The following is a 24,922-nucleotide window of genomic DNA, read 5'->3' on the forward strand; positions in this document are numbered from 1 at the left end:
AAACTGCTAAGTAAATGGAATCTAAACTTAATTTCTTTATAACTAGGCAATGGTACAGTCGAATGCATAATCCCCGCAGCTCTGTCCTTAGTAGCATTGTAAATGTCTTTCATGTGATTTAGGAAATGTTACATTTTCCATCAAAGGATGGCGCAACTGTTGCCTTGTATTTCCAAACCTACCTTTGACCCCCCACACGTATTGTCCTCTCTCCACCTCTACCATCTGAACATCTCGTACCAACCCGCTGTGTGGCGGGTGACGTCACGTGGGCGGGGCCTCTAGAGAGCACGCCAGTGCAGGTAGCGATAAGTTCCGGTAGGAGTGCCTACGCGGCTGATTGACAGAGCCACAGGTTTGTTTTGGGCCTACCGCGCCCGTGCAACAGAGGGCGAGACCATACGTCCAAGAGCCGCGTCGGTGTGCCTTTAATTGGACAGTGGCGGAGAAGGCCGACTTGCGACTCAACCAATCAAGATGCTCTATTCACTCTCATCTCAATGAGCGTGCATGCTTATTGGTCGTTGAACGGCACTAGGGGCGTAATTGTTGTGATACGTCCAATGACACAAAACACTCGGTAACAGTGGGCGGAGCTACTGGAACCGAGATACCAGTCAGGTCAGATGGCGTCGGGAACCGAGCGTGATGGGCAGCCAGGGGAGCAAGAGCCCGGAGGGGCCGCGGCCGGCAGCGCGGGAGCCACCTTCGAATGCAATATCTGCCTGGACACGGCCCGGGACGCGGTGATCAGTCTCTGCGGACACCTATTCTGGTACTGTGGGAGGAAGAGACGGGATAAGAGTGACCCCCAAGGGATAAACAGGGTTACAGGACCTGAGGCTGGCCATGGATTAGTCTGGAGAGGAGTGGACTGGTCAATTATAGGTTTACGTGGGTTGACATGCTTTCGCGTGGCAGTTGCTTTAGGTTTCTCCCGAGGGTCGGAGCAAGGAAAGGCTGGAGAGTGAGGGGTTTTGAGGCAGAGGGACTGGGTAGTGCGGCCTGACGAGGAAAGTGTACAGTTAGGGACCTGGGAGACACTGGACAGTGAGGGGCCTGAGACATATAGACTGGACTAGGAGGAATCTGAGAGGAAGAGAATGGACAGCGAGGAACGGGGAGAGAAACAGAACAGAGATGGATACTAGGGCTGAACAGTGGAGAGTCGTGAGGGGACTGTGCAGGAAGGAGTCTAGGAGGGCGAGACTGAACAGGAAGCGGTCTGAGAAGGAGAGACTGGTCAGTAAGAGGACGTGGGGGAGAGTCTGGACAGTAAGGGGTGTGGGAGGGAGAGGCTGGACAGTAAGGGCTTCGATAGGGAGAGACTGGACAGGAAGAGGTCTGGGAGGGAGAGGCTGGGCAGTAAGGGGTGTGGGTCAGTGGTCGAAGTGGGGAAAGAAAAGTAGGGGAACTGTGGGCGGAGAATCAGGGGGCGGGAATAACCGAAGATTGAATCAGTGGGCGGAGTCAGGGGCGTGGCTAGAAATAGCAAAACATACCAATTTTTAGTACGTTTAGCATTTCACTGACCAGTTACAGCTTAGAACGTTATTTAATTAAAACAATGGATAAACATGTTTGAGGTTTAATTCAGGAAAAAGCAAACAGTCATAGGGAATACAGGTTTATGTAAAGCGTGTGAAATATAAGCAGGAACAACATGTTACCTTAATGCTTTTACTCAATGTTCAGAAATCCATGATTATTTTTTGTCTCAAACATTGAGGTCATGAATACAGGGCTCCTCCTGTACACATGTGTTAAGCAGGACTCAGAAGAGAAAGGGACTCTTCAGGAGAATCCAGACTCACGGAAACCCACAAAGGCTCCTTCATATTCATGTCGCCAGCTAGCTGCTCAATCATAATATAGCAAAAAGAACAACTGAATGCAGAACAATATCATACATTCACCCCAGTACAGAGATCTGGGCCTAAATCCATTGTTTCTTTGCTCACCATGCCATTCCAGTTTGGACCCAGCCATATGCAAATCAGTCTAGATTCTGCGCCCAATGGGAACAGTCCTGCCCCCTCCCTTCTCCTGCCCCCGTCACCGCTCCTGCCCCCGTCACTTCTCCTGCCCCCGTCACTTCTCCTGTCCCCGTCACTTCTCCTGTCCCCCCTCCCTTCTCCTGCCCCCATCACCGCTCCGGCCCCTCACTTCTCCTGTCCCCGTCACTTCTCCTGTCCCCGTCACTTCTCCTGTCCCCGTCACTTCTCCTGTCCCCTTCACTTCTCCTTCTCCTGTCCCGTCACTTCTCCTTTTCCTGTCCCGTCACTTCTCCTTCTCCTGGTCCCTTCACTTCTCCTGTCCCTTCACTTCTCCTTTCCCCGTCACTTCTCCTGCCCCGTCACTTCTCCTGTCCCGTCACTTCTCCTGTCCCGTCACTTCTCCTGTCCCGTCACTTCTCCTGTCCCGTCACTTCTCCTGTCCCGTCACTTCTCCATCTCCTGTCCCGTCACTTCTCCTTCTCCTGTCCCGTCACTTCTCCTTCTCCTGTCCCGTCACTTCTCCTTCTCCTGTCCCGTCACTTCTCCTTCTCCTGTCCCCGTCACTTCTCCTGTCCTCGTCACTTCTCCTGCCCTCGTCACTTCTCCTGCCCAGTCACTTCTCCTGTCCCTTCACTTCTCCTTTCCCCGTCACTTCTCCTGCCCCGTCACTTCTCCTGCCCCGTCATTTCTCCTGTCCCGTCACTTCTCCTGTCCCGTCACTTCTCCTGTCCCGTCACTTCTCCTGTCCCGTCACTTCTCCTGTCCCGTCACTTCTCCTGTCCCGTCACTTCTCCTTCTCCTGTCCCGTCACTTCTCCTTCTCCTGTCCCGTCACTTCTCCTTCTCCTGTCCCGTCACTTCTCCTTCTCCTGTCCCGTCACTTCTCCTGTCCCGTCACTTCTCCTGTCCCGTCACTTCTCCTGTCCCGTCACTTCTCCTGTCCCGTCACTTCTCCTGTCCCTTCACTTCTCCTGTCCCTTCACTTCTCCTGTCCCTTCACTTCTCCTGTCCCTTCACTTCTCCTGCCCCGTCACTTCTCCTGCCCCGTCACTTCTCCTGCCCCCGTCACTTCTCCTGCCCCGTCACTTCTCCTGCCCCCGTCACTTCTCCTGCCCCGTCACTTCTCCTGCCCCGTCACTTCTCCTGCCCCCGTCACTTCTCCTGCCCCGTCACTTCTCCTGTCCCGTCACTTCTCCTGTCCCGTCACTTCTCCTGTCCCGTCACTTCTCCTGTCCCGTCACTTCTCCTGTCCCGTCACTTCTCCTGTCCCGTCACTTCTCCTGTCCCGTCACTTCTCCTGTCCCGTCACTTCTCCTGTCCCGTCACTTCTCCTGTCCTGTCACTTCTCCATCTCCTGTCCCGTCACTTCTCCTTCTCCTGTCCCTTCACTTTTACTGTCCCGTCACTTCTCCTGTCCCGTCACTTCTCCATCTCCTGTCCCGTCACTTCTCCTTCTCCTGTCCCTTCACTTCTCCTGTCCCGTCACTTCTCCTGTCCCGTCACTTCTCCTGTCCCGTCACTTCTCCTGTCCTGTCACTTCTCCATCTCCTGTCCCGTCACTTCTCCTTCTCCTGTCCCTTCACTTTTACTGTCCCGTCACTTCTCCTGTCCCGTCACTTCTCCATCTCCTGTCCCGTCACTTCTCCTTCTCCTGTCCCTTCACTTCTCCTGCCCCGTCACTTCTCCTGTCCCGTCACTTCTCCTTCTCCTGTCCCTTCACTTCTCCTGCCCCGTCACTTCTCCTGTCCCGTCACTTCTCCTGTCCCGTCACTTCTCCTGTCCCGTCACTTCTCCTGTCCCGTCACTTCTCCTGTCCCGTCACTTCTCCTGTCCCGTCACTTCTCCTGTCCCGTCACTTCTCCTGTCCCGTCACTTCTCCTGTCCCGTCACTTCTCCTGTCCCGTCACTTCTCCTGTCCCGTCACTTCTCCTGTCCCGTCACTTCTCCTGTCCTGTCACTTCTCCATCTCCTGTCCCGTCACTTCTCCTTCTCCTGTCCCTTCACTTTTACTGTCCCTTCACTTCTCCTGTCCCTTCACTTCTCCTGTCCCTTCACTTCTCCTGTCCCTTCACTTCTGCCCCGTTCACTGTTCCTGCCCCCGTCACTTCTCCTTCTCCTGTCCCCGTCACTTCTCCTTCCCCTGTCCCTTCACTTCACTTCTCCTTCTCCTGTCCCGTCACTTCTCCTTGTCCCCGTCACTTCTTCGAGTGGAAGATGGGCACATTTACTTATTTTGCTTGGTGTGCATCAGAGGTTTACTGCAAAATGGGGGGCATTCTAATTTTCTGACTACTCCCTTGGTTGGATGGAGCAGTGGAGGCCTCTCTTTTAGGGAGTGCAAAGGACACTCATCACATGCTGCTTGCCATTATAAGTGTAGTTCAAAGTTTGGGGCATTTTGATTTTCTGGCTTCTCCTCTGAGCAGAGCCTCACACCTTAAAGGCCACAGGATCGCAGAGGAGGGCTTAAGATCACGTTGTCCTCCAGTTAAAGGGGTCTGGTAGTTTAAAGGAAAACCCCGTTCTCTTTATCAAGACCTGTATTTCGAACAATCCCCAACAATAGGCATCCCACGATGTTCCCTTGTTCAATTACGTCTGCTGGGTGTTGAGACTAATGTAATATTCGCCGGATTTCCCCTTTAATACATCACGTACCGAGCAGCAAAACACACTTATAAAAACACAGCTTAGAGCACTAAGCAAAATATATATTCCATAAAACGTATTAGAAGAAGCAAGCACCTTCGGGCACGCCTTTGACAGCCACAAGTGTTTTTACAAGTATACGGTCTATAAAAAATAGCTTGATCGGATGTAATGCTTTTCCTCGCCTCCTCCGCGTCGTGGACGTCAGGGTTGTGTTTTCCAAACAGCAGATTACACTGCCCACAGTGCACCTCTCTCGCCCCAGCGGGATTGTTTTAAAGTTTTGATTACACATTGCGGACCCATCTTGTATATTTGTTGCACAACGAGCCATGGCCTGCACCCAGATACCAGAGACACCTCATGCAGATCTCGCTGGCATATGCTAAAGGCAGGCAGCGGGCGGGCGCATTGTCATTCCAAAGGGTATAATCAGCCTCAATGACAATGGGCCTGCCCCCGGTCTGTGCGAGGTCAGGGAGGGGCTGCTGCAGCCTCTGGAGGTCAACAGAGAAGTGCGAGCAGCCCCTGGAAGCTGAAAAAAAAATTAGTGTTTTTAGTAGGACTATTTCTCTCCGTTCCGGGATGCTTATTTCAAAGAAAGAAGTAGGGGAACGGGCTGAAATTATTTTTAGAAGTAGGGGCACGCCGTGCCCACCGATCCCCCTCCACTTCTACCGCTGGTGTGGGTGGGAGAGGCTGGACTATGGGTCTGGGAGGGAGAGACTGAACTGTAAGGTGTCTGGGAGGGGGAGGCTGGACTGTAAGGTGTCTGGGAGGGAGATGCTGGACTGTAAGGTGTCTGGGAGGGAGATGCTGGACTGTAAGGTGTCTGGGAGGGAGAGGCTTGACTGTAAGGTGTCTGGGAGGGAGAGGCTGGACAGTAAGGGGTCTAGGAGGGAGAGGCTGGACTGTAAGGGGTCTGGGAGGGAGAGGCTGGACTGCAAGGGGTCTGGGAGGGAGAGGCTGGACTGCAAGGGGTCTGGGAGGGAGAGGCTGGACTGCAAGGGGTCTGAGAGGGAGAGGCTGGACTGTAAGGGGTCTGAGAGGGAGAGGCTGGACTGTAAGGGGTCTGAGAAGGAGAGGCTGGACTGTAAGGGGTCTGAGAGGGAGAGGCTGGACTGTAAGGGGTCTGAGAGGGAGAGGCTGGACTGTAAGGGGTCTGAGGCAGAGGCTGGACTAAGGGGTCTGAGAGGGAGAGGCTGGACTGTAAGGGGTCTGAGAGGGAGAGGCTGGACTGTAAGGGATCTGAGAGAGAGGCTGGACTGTAAGGGGTCTGAGGCAGAGGCTGGACTAAGGGGTCTGAGAGGGAGAGGCTGGACTGTAAGGGGTCTGAGAGGGAGAGGCTGGACTGTAAGGGGTCTGAGAAGGAGAGGCTGGACTGTAAGGGGTCTGAGAGGGAGAGGCTGGACTGTAAGGGGTCTGAGAGGGAGAGGCTGGACTGTAAGGGGTCTGAGGCAGAGGCTGGACTAAGGGGTCTGAGAGGGAGAGGCTGGACTGTAAGGGGTCTGAGAGGGAGAGGCTGGACTGTAAGGGGTCTGAGGGAGAGGCTGGACTGTAAGGGGTCTGAGGCAGAGGCTGGACTAAGGGGTCTGAGAGGGAGAGGCTGGACTGTAAGGGGTCTGAGAGGGAGAGGCTGGACTGTAAGGGATCTGAGAGAGAGATGCTGGACTGTAAGGGATCTGAGAGAGAGATGCTGGACTGTAAGTGATCTGAGAGAGAGATGCTGGACTGTAAGGGGTCTGGGAGGGAGAGACTGGACCGTAAGTGGGCTGACTGCAAAATAGGAGGTTGAGAACAAGATCGGATCGTAGGGTTTGGAAAGGAGATATAACAGTTAGGGCTTGTATGGGAGAGTCTTGACAGATGCGTTCATCAGCCTGAAAAGAGAGCGATGTGAGAGGGGAGACACTCTGAAGGGAGGGACTGGACAGTCTGGGTCCGAGTAGGAGAGGTTGGAATATGAGGATTCGGAATGACGAAGTACAGTGAGCAACTCTTGACAGTGAGCTCGTGGATCAGACGGTTTGGGAGAAAGCGGTCTAATGGGGGAGATCCTGGACAGTGTGGGGAGAGGCTAGGTAGGGAAGGGGCTGAGTGAGTGACGCTTGACTCGGGTAGAGTCTAACCATGGAGCTCTAGTGGGGGAAGATAGGATAGATGTTTGAATGGAGGAATCTTATATGGAGGGGTCCGTGGTGTATAGAATGGCCAGGGTGAGGTTCTCTGCTTCTCTTGTTTAAATAAATGCATAATACAAAATGTTGTTACATAAATAGAAATATCTTGGTGTGTTTCAAGTACTGTTCTTATTATGGGCTTATTTAAGCGAGCATTGATCGTTTATTTAAGATATACGTTGTGCTCTATATATACAAAAGTCCCTTAAACGTTTGACCAATCACGCTAGTTCCTCAGCTTAAATAACTACTAAGCAAATACATTTCTGTTACTGCATGAGTGTTCTTATAACCATATGATTTGTATTTCTCACGGTCAAACTGGCTTTTATAGTGGTATTTCTCTTAGTGGAGACTCTTCTGTACTGCTGAAGAGGAAGCCAATAGGTTGTCCTAGTGATAAAGACAATAATAAAGGGACGGTTGGTGGTAGGCCAGCAAGGCCGATGCATTGTCTGTTCAGATAGCCCAGCCATGGGGTATGGTGTAACATCCGTCACTCCATGTATGATTTTTCAGTTGGGGATAAAAATAAATCTGCTGTGAAAAGTAATAAGAATTCCCATTTCCCCACATACCTTTTTATACAAAGATGATCTTCAACAGTTCTAAACAACATTACTCGATTATGTTTAAATAGGCAGTTTGCTGAATGACTGGCTGTGTGGGGGGCATGGAATGTATCGGTAAGCACTGTGGGCCGGAGATTGCATTAGTTGGCAGTATGTTGCAGATATTGAAGGTGATCAATGATTGGTCTCGCAAGAGAAAAGGGCGTGTGTGTATATGTAAGTGTGTGTGTCTTTCTGTTTATCAGGTTTCTAAACAGTCTTTCCCAGGTGCACCTAGTTTGCTTTTGAGATGCCCACCGGCCCTTTGTTGGGCTCCAAGGTGTTAAATGGACATTTTGTGGTTTGGTGTCATTTTCTGGACTTAATTGTGCGGATGTGCCACCTAGCAGTTAGCGGGCATAGACTTGGGATGCTTTTGTGTGGAATGTGGAGCATCGCAACTCATTTGTATGGTTTCAGTACCCTGTTATATTCTCTAGCTGGCCCCCAGTACAGACCAATAGTGTGGATGTGAGAAGACCCTGCACTTGACCTGGTAACCTGCAAGGCTCACTTAAGATGCTATGTACTGACATTATGGATAGGCTGATACAGGTGTCCTCTCTATACAAAAAGAAGCATTCAAAGGAACAACGTCAAGGCCGCCCTCCACTCAAACCTTCTCAATAAGCCAAAGCTGTTTATACGTGTCACACATCTGTTACTCAGTCCATGGGATCCCCTATTTTTTGTGAGGAAGATCTTTCTCCTCCCTCTATGGTGACCCAGCAGGGTGTTTGAGATGTGTGCCACACACAACAGAGTTAGATAGGACACTCATACAACATTCTTCCAAACGTGTTTGGTTGTTGGCTCCTTAGTATACTTAGGAAAGTTGCAGATGATGAAAAAGTGAGCAAATTGGTGAGAACCTACTAATCGCTCCTTTGGTGGTTGATTTTGTGAGGCACTTCTAATATTTTTCCACTTATACTGGGTTTCATGTTTTGGTTTATCCTGAGGCACAGGACCTGTCTGTTAAAACACACACACATACTGGGAGTGTTCCTAGATAAATACTAGAACTGTTTCCGCACTAAATGTAAAATACAGGGATCCCATGTACTTAGTAACAGATGTGTGACATATATCAAGGGCTTTGACTTTAAGTTAAGTGATACACAGGGCTCCCTGAACCTGGCAGCAGCAGAACCTGTGATCCCAGTAAGGTCTCCCGTGTAACAGTCGAGTTGTGTATGATAGCACCAGTGGTCATCAGCCCTGGCAAAGTAGTGCTTGTAGAGGTACCGGTGCCCTTTGGGTCTGCATATGTCAGCGCTGTGACGAGAAGGGCATGGGAACGTGCCAAGAAAGCTAACTGAGCTAATGCTGAAATATGTGAAGCAAGGACAGATATACAACCCTGCACCTTTTTTCTCCTCTTCAATCTGCCTTCAGCTCTGTCTTCAGCTGTTGGGGACGTGGACGCTGGATTGATAGGGGAATTGCACTTGATGCATTTCTTTAAAGGGCTGTTGAGCCAGCTTATAAATTCGCCCTCTGCCTGCCAGCTTTGTGTGGCTTCTTGGGGCAATCACAAAGGCCTACTGCCTGCTTCACTATGATTAACCATTGTGGAGAGTCTAACCTCCTCTTCCCGTGTAGGGTTATGCTCCAAAGGAGACCGTCCTAAGAACCATCTAGTTCCCAGGGCTGACTCTACTTGAAGGGAGGCCAGTTATGTACACGTGTCTGCCTGCACTTGTATTGAACCTGCAGAAATCCCTTCTGATCTTTAATCTCTGAAAATCCTTGGTAAGCATGTTTGCTGTTAATCTCCGGCTGCAGTAGCTGAGATCCCGATGAAAGGTTACTCTGGCCGTTATAGTATTTAACTGGTGCCATATATAGTAGGGACAGATTGCTCAGTGTATGCATAGATTAGGTAGACTCTGTCCTCTTTACCTTAAATGCCGAGAAAGGAAATCATTGGTTATGTTGTGACACTGTTTTGCGTTTTTGTGGGCTATCAAGTGCTTGAAAGAATCCTTATTCCCCTTCCACCAGCATTAATATATGGGCAACAGGTGTAGCCGAAAAATCTGCACATGTTCTTGCTCCCCACTGTATAGAGGCAGCGATATATCATTGCTGACAAGTATGCCAGTGCTCATTCGCGATTTTCTCAGCATTTTTTCCTGAAATTGTTTTGGAGAACCTTTGGTAAATGAGTGATTTACTTGAAAGAACGCTACGGCTTTTATGTGTGGGAATGCGTTGTCAACTCGACTGTCAGTCACAGTCAGATTGTATAGTAGAAAATGAAGATACCGTCTAACCAACAACTAGAAAGACATCTTGCAGAACAACAAAAAAGAATCCCATTTAAGTGTTTCAGGCGCAGTCCAAACCAACATAGGAACTAACAAAGAGCATTTGCCATCATTTTCTCCATCATTCCAAGTACTATTCTTCATCGTCGCAGTCCTTGCATCAACAGAGGTTACCCTGAGAGAAGTATCTTTGTTTGGTCCATCAGATTGCTGAGACACTCGGGTGACTTCATTAGCCCTTCCACTGGAACCAAGAGGGTCCATTGCTACTTTAAAGTATTGTGGCCAATACTCTGCACAGGAATGAAATCCAGGACTGACAAGATTAGCTCTCACTTTAATGAAGGTCCTCGATTCGTAGTCTGATCATTTCCAATGCATTCCTTTTGACGGCAGACCCTACATTAACGGAGATGCATTAACCCTGGCCGTGTCGCAGAGTGAATGCAGAAACTGCGCCACTCTTTCTTCTATCAGCACACAGCCACAGTCCAAAACTAGCTGATTCTTACCCTTCAAAGATCGATAGCACTGTAAAGCATCTTTTCTGTTTTACTATGGTAATTTCGTAAAGTTTTCTGCCGGAATTCCGTTTTCGTTTTTTATGTTTACCTAACGATGTACACCAAAACCCTCTGGGTAAGTGACAGGGAGTTCAGACTTCTTGCCATTTTCTTTGTCGCGGTGCTGTTATTGGACCAGGTCAGTTTGCACCGGCTAAATGAGCCGATTGGTATGGAACCTAACCGCAAACCTGCATGAAAATCAGTAACTAGGTGACAAAAGTGAAATGGCAACCATGCTCATGAAGATGTTCACTGTATTTGCTGAGGCTGTATCACTGAAATTAAAGTCTTTGATGTATTAATGCTGTATCTTGCAAATGTATTAATGTTTTTTCCTCTCTCTCTCTCCTTTAAACCCTGCTTCCTGTTCACAGTTGGCCATGTCTTCACCAGGTAAGTGCATCACTCCTAAAGCATGGAAATCCCTCCCACTACACATCACTCACCTCCTCTCCTTGAATTCCACAAGAAGCTGAAGAACTGGCTTTTCCACTGACCGTCTCACCCTACGCTAGGCTGGACCCTCACACCTGCTCAGCTCCTGATACCCTCACATTTGATGGTGCACTCTACAGACACAGATAATAACATATAAACAGTGCCAGATCTGTCCAGGTTTCTTAGAATTTGGGGGGTAGAGAGGGCAGGTAGCATAGCATAGCTTGATTGTGAAGGTCTGACGAGACAATAGGGATTTCCTCTTTATCTTAATCAATGTAAGTGTTTTTTTTTGTGAGTACGTGCTAAACACGTGGTCTGTTCATGTCTGAATATTTTCCTGCTGTCTGTAATTAATGTTGGCTGTACTCCTGCTTTTTATACTTACCCTCTGCAATCATAATAATACCCCACCCATTACTTAGCCGCGACCTTTCATTTCCACTTACCTCTACACAGACCGGACAGATTTCCTTTTCTGGACCAAGTCCTTGACTAAACCATGTTGAAGCAGTATGGTTTTGTGGGAGGATAAAGTAGGGTTAGCATGGCCCGGATGTATGTCTGCTTTGTCTGCCTGCCTAGTACTGGGTGTGTTATGCTGCCTATATTTCTGTGTCAATGTGCTCCTGCTATTTGTACCAAGCAGTGGATGTGTTTCTGTTCTCTCATTGTAGTGGCTCGAGACACGGCCGGACCGCCAGGAGTGCCCTGTGTGCAAAGCTGGGATCAGCCGGGATAAAGTTATTCCACTCTATGGCAGAGGGAGTACCAGCCAGCAGGATCCAAGGTTAGTACAGGGATTGTGCACATGAATGTTTTAGAATAAGAAAGGGGTATTTCTCTTGGCATAGAAGTTCAGGCAACCTTGTGAAGGGGCATACACCCATTCTTAATCTTTCACAAAAATCTGAACTTGTCCTGTATCTGGTGAGAGTAGTTAATCCTCTCCTGTTTCTTGTTCCTGGTGCTTTCTGAGATTTATTCCACAAAGCACTAAATGCTAAACGACAGATCGATAAGTGTTAGAATGTAAACAACAAATTAACTAGTCCATTAGAAGGAAAATGCTACTTACCAGTAGGCATCTGTTCTTGGCATGTAGGGCTGCAGATTCACACACTAGTGCACAGATCTCCATCTGGCGGTGGGCCCAGATGATTACACTTTGTTGTTGTCCTGGAAGAGTATTTGTATGGTAGAGGACTCCTCCTGTGGAGCATAGTACCCATGGGCAAAGACTCCATCTTCAGATTGTTTTTCGCCATTAGGAAAAATGATGGAGTTATGTGAGAACAGAAAGAGATGTGCGTGTATAGTGTATCTAATTAAGATATTCCTGGAACAGATAAAGGTAGCTGGGGATACGGGTGGGCATGTGTGAATCTGCAGCCCTACATGCCAAGAACATATGCATACTGGTAAGTAGCATTTTCCATTCGAGGCATATGGGCTGCAGATCACACACTAGTGCATTGGTTGCATAGCAGTTCTCTCCTTTAGCGGCGTGTATATGTTGCAGTGGTTTGGAATAGTGTTTTGAGTACAGCCTGGCCCACACTAGCTTGTTTTGCTTGCACATCTACACAGTAGTGCTTTGTGAATCTGTGCAGTGTAGCTCATGTAGCTGCTTTGCAGATATCATCTAAGGGAATGTTCCCTAAAAAAGCCATAGATGCCCCCAGTTTACGTGTGGAATGAGCCCTAGGGGAAATGGATAGTGTGTTTTGCTTTTTGGTAGCAAATTTGAATGCATTTAACAATCCACCTTGCAATCCCAGTTTTTGAGATGGGATTACCTTTATATGGAGGTGAAAAAGGCACAAAAAGCTGTTTTTTTTAACAAAATGGCTGTGTCCTATCAATATAGTAGCTTTCTTTTGATATCTAATGTATGGAGAGCTCTTTCAGCAACTGTTTAGGGTTGGGAGAAGAATACTGGCAACTCAATAGACTGAGATGGAATGGTGAAATGACTTTTGGAAGGAATTTGGGATTAGTCCTTAGAACCACTTTGTTGTGATGGAGTTACAAGAAAGGTTCTTGAATTGTTAATGCCTGGATTTCACTTACTCTTCTGAGTGAAGTAATAGCCACTAAAAAGCAACTTTCCATGAAAAAAATTGTAAGTCATACTTGTGCAAGGGTTCAAATGGAGGACACATAAGCCTAGTGAGAACAATGTGTAGATTCCAAACAGGGTGAGGGTGGTGCCCTGGGAGAAATTATTCTTTGGAGGCCTACCATGAAGTCTTTGACGGCAGGAACTCTGAATAATGACAGATTATGTCTGTTTTGAAGTTAAGCTGCTATAGCAGCAAGATGTAATCTGATTGAGGAGTATGCTAAACTGCATCTTTGTAGATGGAGCTAGTAGCATATGATGTTTTGGATGGAAACATCTAGTGGGTTAATGTTGCTATTGGTGCAATGTATAACAACCCTTTTCCACTTGGCTGCATAGCATGCCCTATTGGTGGGACGTCTAGCTTCTTTGATAACATTCATGCAATCAGGTGGGAGATTGAGATATCCAAATCCTAAGACCTCAGGAGCCAAATCGCAAGGTTGAGCTGCATGGGGTTTGGATGCATGATCTCTCCGTGGTTCTGTTTTAGCAGGTGTGGAGAGAGTTTTAGTTTCTGATGTGGTACCACTGAGAGTTCTAGTAATGTGGTGTACCATGGTTGCCTTGCCCATGTTGGTGCAATGAGAATCAATATAAGGGAGTGTTGCTGTAACGTGCGCACCACTAACAGAATGAGTGGGAGATGCGGAAAAGCGTGCGCAAATCTGTCTGACCAACTCATCGATATTGCGTTGCCTTTGGACGATGGGTGTGGATACCTGGCGGCGAGGCTTGGTCATTTAGAGTTGAGGTGTGTGGCAAACAGATCTATTTCTGGCTGTCCCACTGTTGAAAGAAAGGTTGATGAACTTGAGGCAGAAGTTCCAACTTATGAATCTGTTGTCTTTGATGACTCAACAGATCCGACTACTGATTGTGAACTCCTGGTAGATGTTCTGCTAATAGGAAGATTTTTTGAGGAATGGCCCACCTCCATATACTCTGCGCCAACTGGGAGAGCTGTAAGGATTGTGTTTCTCCCTGTTTGAATGTAGTACATGGCTGTCATATTGTCGGTGTGGACTAAGACCGCTTTGCCTGATAGGTAATTGTGAAATGACTTTGGGAAGGTTTGGTGTTCCACCACTGCAGAGAGCGATGGGTCCGGCCGTCCACCACCAGCAGATCTGTTAATTGACATTGAGCCTGGTTCCATTGGCTTTCTAAGCACTCTTGCAGGGGGCGCATTTGAAGTCTTAGATTCAAGACGCCATAATTCCAATTAGCTGCATGAACACTCGAGCTGGTAGTGAGTGTTGCGGTTGGAATTTTTGTATATGAGCTTGCATACTTTGTATTCTTGCTGGTTTGGGGAATGCAAGTGCTTTGTAGGTATCTATTGTGGCACCCAGATACTTTTGAGACGGAGATGGTTGGAGATGTAACTTTGTTTGGTTTATAGTGAACCCGAGTTTGTGCAGTAGGTGAATGGTCTGCTGTGTGTGCTGCACACACTGGTGGTATGGATTGGCTTTTATTAGCCAGTCTAGATATGGGAAGACATGGATGTTTTCCTTTCTCAAGTGCAAGTGTGCTGCTACTACCGCGAGGCACTTTGTGAAAACTGGGGGTGCCGTAGTCACTCCGAAAGGGAGGACTTTGAACTGGTAATGGTGACTGTCCAGTACAAAGCGAAGGTACTTTCTGTGAGTCTGATGGATGGGAATGTGACAGTAGGCGTCCTTGAGATCTAGGGTAGCAAGGAAGTCTCCTTGTTTTAACAGAGGAAGGACCTGTTGTAATGTGACACTATGGAAGTGGTCAGACTGTATGTAAAGATTTAGGGGTCTCTGGTCTAATATAGGTCTGAAATAGCCGTCCTTTTTGGGAATAAGGAAATATAGGGAGTTAACTCCGGTGTTTTGATGATGTACTGGAACTAGTTCTATTTCCTTTTTCTGCAGTAGAGTGGCAACTTCTTGTTTTAGGAGTGTGGGATGCTCTTGTGACATGGGACGCTGTCTGGATGGTATTGTTGGTAAAGTTCTGGAGGTGCCCCTGTAAGAGGAGCGACAAAAGGATGCTCTGATCACCTGGGTCATCTAAGGGTTGCTCATCTTCTATTCCCCCCCCCCCGAGTTATCAGCATCATCCTCATCATCCTAATCATCTACTGGTGCAGGGCTGTGTGGGATGAATGGTTTATGTGCGGGGGGAATGTCAAGGTCTGGTTCCTCTGTAAGTGGTGAAGGTACCCTTATAGGAGAAGTCTGAGCATGTTTTTTGAGAGGGACTGGAGGTGTGGGAGGAGGGGCCTGTTTCCTTTTAGCACGTCCAGTAATGACATGTCCAGTCTTTGGATAAATAAGAAGAGTCTTTTGTTTTGGATCTGGACTGAAAAGCTCTTCTGTGGGAGCATCCTTTTTCGGCACCAACTTGCCTTGCTTGGGGCCGAGTTGTTTAGGGGTGTTAGCAGTGTCTAATATAGTCTTAGGAGCAGATTTCGGTTTTGCTTCCGAAGACTTGTGGTCCGAAGCTTTCCTCGGCTCTTGTTTTTTGTTTGGATCGGATGTTTTTCGCATTCTGGAGGTATTGGTTCCGAAGCGCGTTTCGGGGCGACTGCTTTAGGTGGCGAAGTGTGTTTCGGTGCCGAAGTGGACTACGGTTAGACCGGAGTTTGCTTCGGTTCGACATTTTTTGGTGTCGAAATTGGTTTCGGTGCGGAGCTGGTCTTCAGTTCGACTGATTTGGGTACCGAAGTTTGCTTCGGTGCCAGATTTGGTTTAAGGACTTTTTATCTGTCAGAACAGACAGGCGGACTCGAGCCCGAGTCGCCTAGAGGCTTTTTGGGATTCTTCGTTGCCGGGCCCGAAGGCGGCCCCGTCTGACGTTTGTGATCGGTGTGCACCCGAGCCCGAAGGTGGAGGTGGAACCGAAGCCTGAACCGGTAAGGTGGTGTCAAGAGGGTTGACGTCTGTACTCACGATCTGTTGACCAGATGGAAGGGGATAGTTATCCTCTGCGTGTTCTTCTGCTTGGGAAGCTGAATCCTCTGCTTCGGAAACAACAACTTTTTCCTGCTGTTCTTCGGACTCCAGGTCGACTGGAGTCTCCTCGACGATGTCTGGTCCCGATGAAGAAGATTGTGCCCTGACTCTCTGAGCTCGAAGGTCCCGGATAGTCTTCTTGGAACAGAACGAAGCGCAGAGCGAAGCGTAGACCTGGCAATCTCTGCTTTCGTGCTCTGGGGACAAGCACAGATTGCACACCTCATGTAGATCAGTGTGGGGGAATTTGTGTCCACACTGAGGGCACTTCTTGAAGGGTGTTCTTTCCGTGAGCTGAAGGCCCAATGGCGCAGTTGGGCCCAACGGCCCTGACGATCGATGGAATCTAGAATTGCAGGCTGATTCGACACGAATATGAAGGAAATGGCGATTGAAAACGATACCGACTGTAGAAATCAAGAAATGGGTGTCTAAAGGAGATCGGTAACGGGACTGAGCAACAAATACATCCGGGCCCGATGGCGGGAAAAAACAATCTGAAGATGGAGTCGATACCCATGCCCACTATACTATGCTTCACAGGAGGAGTCCTCTCCCATACAAATACTCTTCCAGGACAACAAAGTGTAATCATCCGGGCCCACCACCAGATGGTGATCTATGCACTAATGTGTGATCTGCAGCCCATATGCCTCGAACATTACATTCTTGGAGCTGATGGTGAACTTTTTATTTTTTATATATAATTATTTTTTTTATTGACATTTTCAAACAAACAAGTTGCAGTACAATACAACAAGCCAGCATGTTATCAAACAGTACAGGAGATCAGATAATCAGTCTAAATAGTACACAATTCTCTGTAAAGAGCTGATGGTGAACTTAAGATCTCTCCTTACATGTCGTCATTCTCAGGGTTATAATTGTGCTGCATAGCTGGTTTGAGATGTCTCCCCATACCGGAAAGAACATATCTGTACTATAGAAAGAAGTTGATCAGTGTAATTTGATGTTCTGTTCTTTTACTTCGCATCTCCATAAGAAATTGAATGCCATTGTTTCACTATGGGGCAAACTTATAACTGAGTGGATGTCTATGGTACAGTTACATTGACTAATGGATCAAAGTGACCCACAGACCACACTTTTAAAGATAGATAGATATGAAGCTTGCTATTCCACCTCATACACTCATCTTTACGCATTGCACCAATCCACCATCCCAGTAAACTAGAAAGCAACCAACACCCTCATATCATCCATGCAGTTCAGAAGTGTTTACCACTCTGCTCCTGGTTCCTGGAAAGTGCTTTGTAGTCTCAACATGAGGCATAAAGCGCTATATACATGCTGCAATACAGTACTGTATCAATATGAATATTGCATAATTATGATATTTGAACGAGTAATATTTAGGTCTCAGCAAGTGCATGTTGTGTGTGTATATATAATACACACCACATCATATTACGATCTGAATCTGCATTTAAGGGGCATGTGCCCTACATTTTGATTAGTTATTGGGGCACTTGCCCGAAATTTGATGCACAGTAATCTTACAATGATGAATTTGCAGTACATTCAAAGACAGAGGCCAATTGTCAGGTGCTCTGTCTTCTGAGGGAGCTTGTTTACTTTTTTTTCTCTGACTTCGAAGTGAGAGGATTTGTGACTCTTGTTATGAAAGCAAAGGCTTTTTTCTAGTGCACAACAATTTAAATGATCTGTGCAGATACTTTGGAGTACACCAGATTTGGGAAAGCACAAAGAGCACATTTTTTTGTAATTCTTAAATTTGGAAACAAATTGTTTAATACGATCAAAGCAATACACTAGGTGATGACATTTCATCATATCGTTTGTGTGCTGTATACTTTTATTAGTAAAACCATATGTCTTTTCACGTGTAATGGTAATTTCAGTTTAATGTGCTACCACCCCATGCACTCTATGCCACTCCACTCTACACACAACACTCCTCTCTACTCTGACGCCACTCCACTCTACATGACTAAAACACATTGGCAAAGCCAATAGCTCTTGGATATTTATTTATAAAGTTTTATATAGCACGAACTTGATCCTGAAGGATATCAGAGCGCTTTACAATTTGAGGGAAAGGTAACAAATCAAAAATATGAGTCTAACATGGGGAATATAATGGGCATTGGATCAAATAGTGCACCCATAACAGCTCATTTATAAACCTAAGTGAACGAGGAATGGGCTATACGATGGAGCATAGTGACATAAGGGGAGTAAGTACAATAATCATATACAGGCATAATAACCAATACCAAAACAATAATCAAAACATGAGTCAAATGGGCAGTCTAATAGGCATTGAATTAAGGTGTGAACATCTAACAGATCATTTATACACCTGGGTGAACGAAGAATGCATGTACAGGAATAATAACCAAAAACAAAATAATAACCCTGGATAGGTGAGACTTATTGACTTTGCCAATGCCTGTTCATGTTGGTAGCTTGTAAGGTGCTCCCTAGGTACTGTGTTGGTGCAACCTGCTTGAGGATATCCCAAGAGGTAGTTATTTGCAGTCGAAAAGGCCAGAATGAAACAGAAGTGGAGAGCATGGGGACTTGAGATGAAGACGAGGAGGACAAAACATGGGATCCCTTTTAGAACCACCAGAAGAACCCTTGCAGGGTAGGAGTATGAGGCAATGGAACTAAAGAACAGGCAACTTGTTCATCCCCCAAAAACATGGCGTTGAAAATGTGTGCAGTTCCTAATCCCCCTTCTTTAATGTCTTACATTTTGAGCCCTGCTCAGGTTAGTGCGCAGCGTAAAACCACACCTATCCGTTGATTTTACACCTTAAGTTTCCATCATTGCATGGTGATTTGGTCTTTCTTCAAGCTCTGGGCATTGAACTAGTAGTCCTGCATCCATGCCAGTAGTAATTCGCATCTGTTGCTAATCTGTGGTGCCCAGATTTAAGGCATTGTGTAGTATTGGGTGCTGTAATGAATTTACCAAGGCAGGGGTCGGCATGGAGACTGTTTGCTGCCCTCCCTCAACAGTAGGAGCATGGGCTCCAGTGTGGGGGAGGTAAAGCGCATTGAAGGTACTTTGAGGCTACTCATGATGCCCACCTTGTTGATAATTGGAAGACTGTACTGTAGGCAGGCACTGCCTGTCATAATCACTGGATCAGAGCCAAAATAATGAGTGGAGAAAGCATCACATTTAGTTTCATGATAAACTCATCTTTGACATAAATTGTCTTTTCACTCAACAGGTTAAAGACACCACCACGACCTCAAGGACAGAGGCCAGAGCCAGAGAGCAGAGGGGTGAGTTATTGATTGAGAAATCCTTGTGGATTCGTTGCACCTTTTCATGTGTAGCAGCTGTTACATTCTTTATCTGCTTTGACTATCACTAAACTGTACAAGTGCATAATGTTACTCCCCTTACTAAAGCTCTCCCTCCTTGTCTTGCAGGGCTTCCAAAGCTTTGGAGACACCGGCTTTCACATGTCCTTTGGCATTGGTGCCTTCCCCTTTGGCCTCTTCACCACAGTGTTCAACACCAACGACTACTTTCACAGAGCAGGTAGTAGTCCCTAATTCGAGCCTTGGGATAGAGAGGGAGGCACCGTTTTGAGGAGTCGGGTCTCCTAGCCAGATCTAAGAAAACTATGTTTTGAGATTGTTGCTCAGTTTATTACTTTCCAGTTTTATTTAGTTGTTTACTAGTCTTCATTTTGTTCTGTCTTTCTTGAGCATACCTCATGTATCTTGTTATTTGACACTGGATGGGTCGCAGTGAAAAACGTTACACTATGCACTCGTAACAGGCCTTTTGTTGCAATATCATTTACTTATATATGTCCTCTTACCTTGGTCATTAAGAAAGGTGGAAATGGGGATCTTTTAATGAGGCTATACTAGTTAATAGAAATTCCTGTTTACAAGGACATGGCAGTTAACCGGATGGTGTAGGAAAACACTATTGTCAAAAGGTACACCCATTCGAAATATGTCTTCGATGTTTGCTAGTGCTGCAGCTGAAAAACATTTTATACAAAACTTACATTCTAACGTTGGGGCTGGATATGCAAGAATGACAATCTTCTTGAGGCCATCATTACAATAGGGCCTGTTTTGGGTGGAAGTTTAGGGTCGGCCTGAATCTTTATTTTGTCTGTATTCCTGTACATAAATCCAGCCATTAAGATGTTGTTTTGTACCCGGCATTGGAAATTAATTTGTTCCTTTTTCCAAATGTTTTGACCAATCCACAGATAAATGCATGAATTACTACCACCTGCTGTTAGCATGTGGATAGTTTAAATGGAAGGTGGAAATGGCATCTGCAGAGAGAGGAGGCTTTGACAACTCTGGGGTGGGGGGAATTGTCTGCACTCTGCTACAACCTCCCAACCCCCTGGAGCTGGAGCGGCTGAGTGGAGGCCAGACCATGCCTTCACCGGTAGTTTTACTAGGTGTGGGAACATCAGGCCACTTGGAGTTGGCCTTTCCTACTTGTTGGTGTGCGAGATCACTGACTGTTCATGGGCATTGCTGGCCTGCTTATTCCTTCCTCTCTTTGTCCGGATATCGATCTGGCCAACCTTTGTGAGACTGAGTGGGAATTAGCCTTTTTGTAAGCGATGTAAAAACAGGGTATAGAGGATAAAGATTCAGAGTGTAACTTCCCTCTTTATATGGCAAGAGCATCTGCCCAGAATCTTAAAGAGTCCTACTGGCTCCTAAAAGAAAGTAGGAGTAGGGTGTGCATATGTCAAATGATTACCTTGTCACGAAGTCAAGAATTTAAAGTGTATGGCAGAGGCGAGTGCTGGAAAGGCACTGGTACTGATGAAACAGAGGCTAGTAGAGGTGCATCCTGGTTGGCTTTAATCTCAATGCGTAAAGTCCATCACCCACCTCACCGAGTGAACACTGTGACTAAAGTATTAAAAGAAGCTTTCAATAGACAACTGTTTTCGGATTCTTCGCTGCTGTACACCAAACACCTAGGTTGTCACTGGATTGGATGGGAGGACCTTTTGAGGCACGAAGACTTGGATCTGTGAGATGATTGGTGATTGTGTAAGAGGCTCCAGGTAAATCTTAAACAAATCAACATCAGCCTTGGAATAGAAGGAAGTCTTTGTTACCGTCAGTTCGGACATTGTTTATTGAACATGGAAAATAAGCAGGGGGTCACTGGAGAAGTATAACCTTTGAGGCAGATGCAGAGGCCACTAAGAAATAGGAATCTATAGAATTCTCACAGCCAAACAGCTGGCAAGAGTGTTTTCAGTTGTTTGAAGGAAGAGGCATCGCTATTAATCGGGGGAAGAACTATCATGACTGCTAGACCCTTCCTTCGCGTCCAGTACAGTATCTATGGCAGCATGGTGGAGGAACCAGAAAGGCTCATTGCGTTACAAGTGAAGTGCCCTTGGGTAAGAGGAGGCACCAAAGTGTGCTGTGGGATAACTTTCTCCTCGCTGTTAAATGTCTGTCTGGGGAAGAGTGAGGTGGTATCCTCGCAGTGTGGGAGATTCATCCATTGATTAATAGGTCCCAAATAAAGATAGGGAATCTTTACTTTACCGTCACCATAGTGCTGTGAGGTGGAGCCCAAATGTATGGAATCTCAAGCCTTATTTAACAACTGTGTACTTTCACAAGTCTGCCCATTGCTGCGGGTGGACTTCTCAATGACCGTGCTAGACCCTATAGGTCTAGCAGGGTCTAGCATTATTGTCAAAATACAGACCAATATAAAATTATTAGTCATGGTCTGAATGAATGATTCCTGGCACAGTACATGCCCGGCACCAGCCTGTTTGCCACAGAAGAAAAGAAATGGTACCATACCTGCTCACCCAGGGTAATGCAAAAAGACTGTGGGAAGATTGGTTAGAGAGCTTGGTTTACACTCTATCCCTCTACATATACCCCCACAGGGGGCCAGGAAGATACATCAAGTGCTCAAATACATCTTTGTCGCTACAAGATGGCCTTGGTATTCACGTTTCTCCAACTATCCTGAGGTCTCCTCTGCCACACAAGTTGAGCTGCAGGAACAAGAGACGACCCGGTTCTAAAATTACTGAACCTGCCGGTTTCCTCCTGAGACGCTAGAATTCTGGTACGGGTTATGCAGTAGCGTGGAGACATTGCCTGGTGTTAGATTTGGGGGTCTCTAGTTGGCAGAGGTAGGTACCTTTTTCCAAATAGGGGCCCTTGCGTCTAGTCGAGGTAAGTGGGTGCACTCCTAAAATAACCCCTGCTCACTCGCTTGGTACAAGCAGACAGGCTTATCTCCGAGGCAGTGTGTAAAGCATTTGTGAACACATACAGTAACCCAGTGACAACCCTACAGAGGGGCAGACACACAAGTTGTAGTATAAAAAATAAGTATTTTTATATAGACTTAATACAAGACCACAAACGACAAAAATCCACAATACTGTACTTCAAAAATGGTAGAATTAGGTTAGTTCTCTTAAGATGTAAAATAAGACACTTAGAGTTCAATGTACCTTTGGATGCGTCACACTATACAACGAAAGTGTTGCAGGGAAGGTGATGAGTCGGTTCCTTACACGCAAGAACAGTGATGTGTTGGGCCTCTACTGATGCGTAGGGGATGCGTCTGTTCTTGTCGGCGTGGGGAGGTGAGGTGTCTGTTTCTTACTGCGCTTCTGTGGCAATGCGACCAGCAGCGCCGTGATGCGATCAAGATCCAGTGCAATGAACAAATTGATGTTGTCTTCTTGATGCGATGTGATGCGTGCACGCCTGGCGGCCATGCGGTGACTCGACGATTATTCTGAGCCACGACAGGCTCTGCAACACGCTTCCTGGTGAATCAGCGGCGTCTAATGCGACATCGATCCTCTTCAGCGATGCAAGGGCATTTTGGCGATGCGACAGCTGCAGCAGCGACACCCTTCTTCAGTGATGCGACGACAATGGCTGCGGTGGCGACACGCTTCTCCGATGTGGTGGCGTCTGATGCAACATCGATCCTCTTCTCCGGTGATGCAAGACGCTTCTGTGCTGCGAAGCGACAGCGACGGCACCCTTCAGCAATGCGATGACAGTGGCTGCGGCGTTACGCGCTTTTCCTTTGTGAGTCGCGCTTCCAGCTCCTTGCGACACGCAGTCCGTCAGAAGGCCTAACACAACTTCAGGCACTTCCAAAGAACTTTTGGGGAGCTGGCGGGTGAAGTCTGTTGTCCCTGAGACTTCAGCAGGAGGCAAGCTCTATCTCAAGCCCTTGGAGATCCTTCACAAGTTGTATGTAGCACTAAGTCCTTCCTCCTTTCTTTAGCAGTCCGGTAACCACTGCAGGCCAATCCCCCAGACATCACTCAGCTTAGGGATAGTCTCTTCCTCAGTTCCTCTGGTTCCTCTCCTCCTCAAAGGAGAAGTGTGGCTCACGGTGTAGAGCAGGCAGACCCGGAAGCTGAGATCAGACCCGGGACCAGGGTTCAATTCCCGACGCGGCAGGGTCTTGAGCTCAAATGTCCACGGACTCGATAATTCTCGCTTCGGTGCCTGCTCTAATCATGGGTTCTCACTCTGCAACTCTGGGCATTAAGCTTGCTTAATCTCCACAATGGCCCCCCTGCGGCGGGATTCCTGGCGTTCACCTTGGGGATGCCCTGTAGGGGCTATCTCACAGGGAAAAGCCAGGACGGGTTCCCAAGGCAAGCGCCGGGAAACCCCCGGGTAGCTGTGCGCTCAATAAATGCAATAATAATAATAATAAAGGATTCTTTTTGTTTACCAAAAGTGATCTAAAGTTCTGGGGTTTGGGTCCCCCCTTTTATACACCTATTCTTTGTTCTCTGAAGGCAGAGAGGCCTTTGCCTAGTACAAACTGGTTCTGGTCAGTCCTAGAGCACTTTGTTGACAAGACTCCTTCTTTCCTTTCACAGTGTAGGCCAGGGACATCAGACACACCACAGGAGGTGGAGCCAGCATTGTGGAGGGAAGGCACAGCCCTATTCAGGTCCCAGGTGCAACTCCTGCCACCCATGTACATGCAGATCTCTCTATTCAGCCCTGTGCTGACTCACTCTGTCTCCTGGAATCCCCCATCCCCTGTCACTCAAACTCCAGACAAGGAATACACAACCTAGCAGAGGCAGGCATGGATAGTTAGGCAAGTTAATACCTACTTTCCAAAAGTGGTATTTTCACACACAGAATGTTCAAAAACTAACTTCATTAAAAGATGCATTTTATCATTCTGAGTTCAGGCATACTAAATTCGAATTTTTACCTAGTTCCCTGAGTCAGATAGGATTATAAGATGTAATAATCAAACTGCCCATTCTGGTCTTTGGTGAATAGGCAGCCTTGCAATAGTGAAAAACGAAAATGGTTGTAATTCACTATTAGGACATGCCACAATCAATCAGAACATTTGTAAGGCACACTACTCACCTGTGAGGGTCTCAAGGTGCTGAGGGGGGGGGGGGAGTGGTGCTGCTTCTGCTAGAATAGCCAGGTCTTGAGAAGCCGCCTGTAGGTTAGTAGGTCCGGGGTCTGCCGTAGGAGGATGGGGAGGGTGTTCCAGGTTTTGGCGGCGAGGTGGGAGAACGATCTGCCGCTGGTTTTGCTCTTCTGATGCTAGGGACGGTGGCGAGGTCGGTGGAGCGGAGCGGTCTGTTCGTGGTTTAGAAGGTGAGTCGTCTGTTGAGGTATGCTGGTCGGGTGTTGTGGTGTGCTTTGTGTGCGTTGGTGAGGAGCTTGAAGGTGATCCTCTTGTTGATGGGGAGCCAGTGCAGGTTTCTCAGGTGGGCAGTGATGTCGCTGTGGCGGGGGATGACGAGGCGTTCTGTATGCGTTTGAGTCTTTTCTGGAGCTTGGCTGTCGTTCCCGCGTAGAGGGCGTTGCCGTAGTCCAGTCTGCTGCGGACAAGGGCCTAGTTGACCGTTCTTCTTGTTTCGGTGGGGATCCACCAGTAGATCTTGCGGAGCATACGGAGGGTGTTGAAGCAGAAGGACGAGACGGCGTTGACTTGCTTTGTCAAGGAGAGTGTTGAGTTGAGGATGAACTCCAGGTTGCGTGCATGTTTGATGGGAGTCGGTGCTGCTCCCAGTGCGGTCAGCCACCAGGAGTCGTCACAGGC

General features: G+C 47.4%; 1 protein-coding gene across 2 annotated transcripts in view; it reads left to right on the forward strand.

The window, feature by feature from the left end:
• Positions 1-589: 589 nt before the first annotated feature.
• The window catches only part of RNF5 (ring finger protein 5), a 42,963-nt gene continuing 18,630 nt past the window's right edge, over positions 590-24,922 (forward strand). Inside the window, exons 1-5 of one of the 2 annotated variants that reach the window (XM_086924517.1) lie at positions 590-775; positions 10,650-10,668; positions 11,391-11,503; positions 19,056-19,110; positions 19,261-19,375. In XM_086924517.1, the coding sequence (XP_086780643.1) occupies positions 627-775; positions 10,650-10,668; positions 11,391-11,503; positions 19,056-19,110; positions 19,261-19,375 (451 nt within the window). In that variant the 5' untranslated portion in view covers positions 590-626. The remainder of the gene's footprint in view (positions 776-10,649; positions 10,669-11,390; positions 11,504-19,055; positions 19,111-19,260; positions 19,376-24,922) is intronic. The other variant, XM_086924518.1, reaches the window with a different exon arrangement.

Source organism: Lissotriton vulgaris, chromosome 5, assembly GCF_964263255.1.
Source record: "Lissotriton vulgaris chromosome 5, aLisVul1.2, whole genome shotgun sequence".
Taxonomy (NCBI): Eukaryota; Metazoa; Chordata; class Amphibia; order Caudata; family Salamandridae; genus Lissotriton; species Lissotriton vulgaris.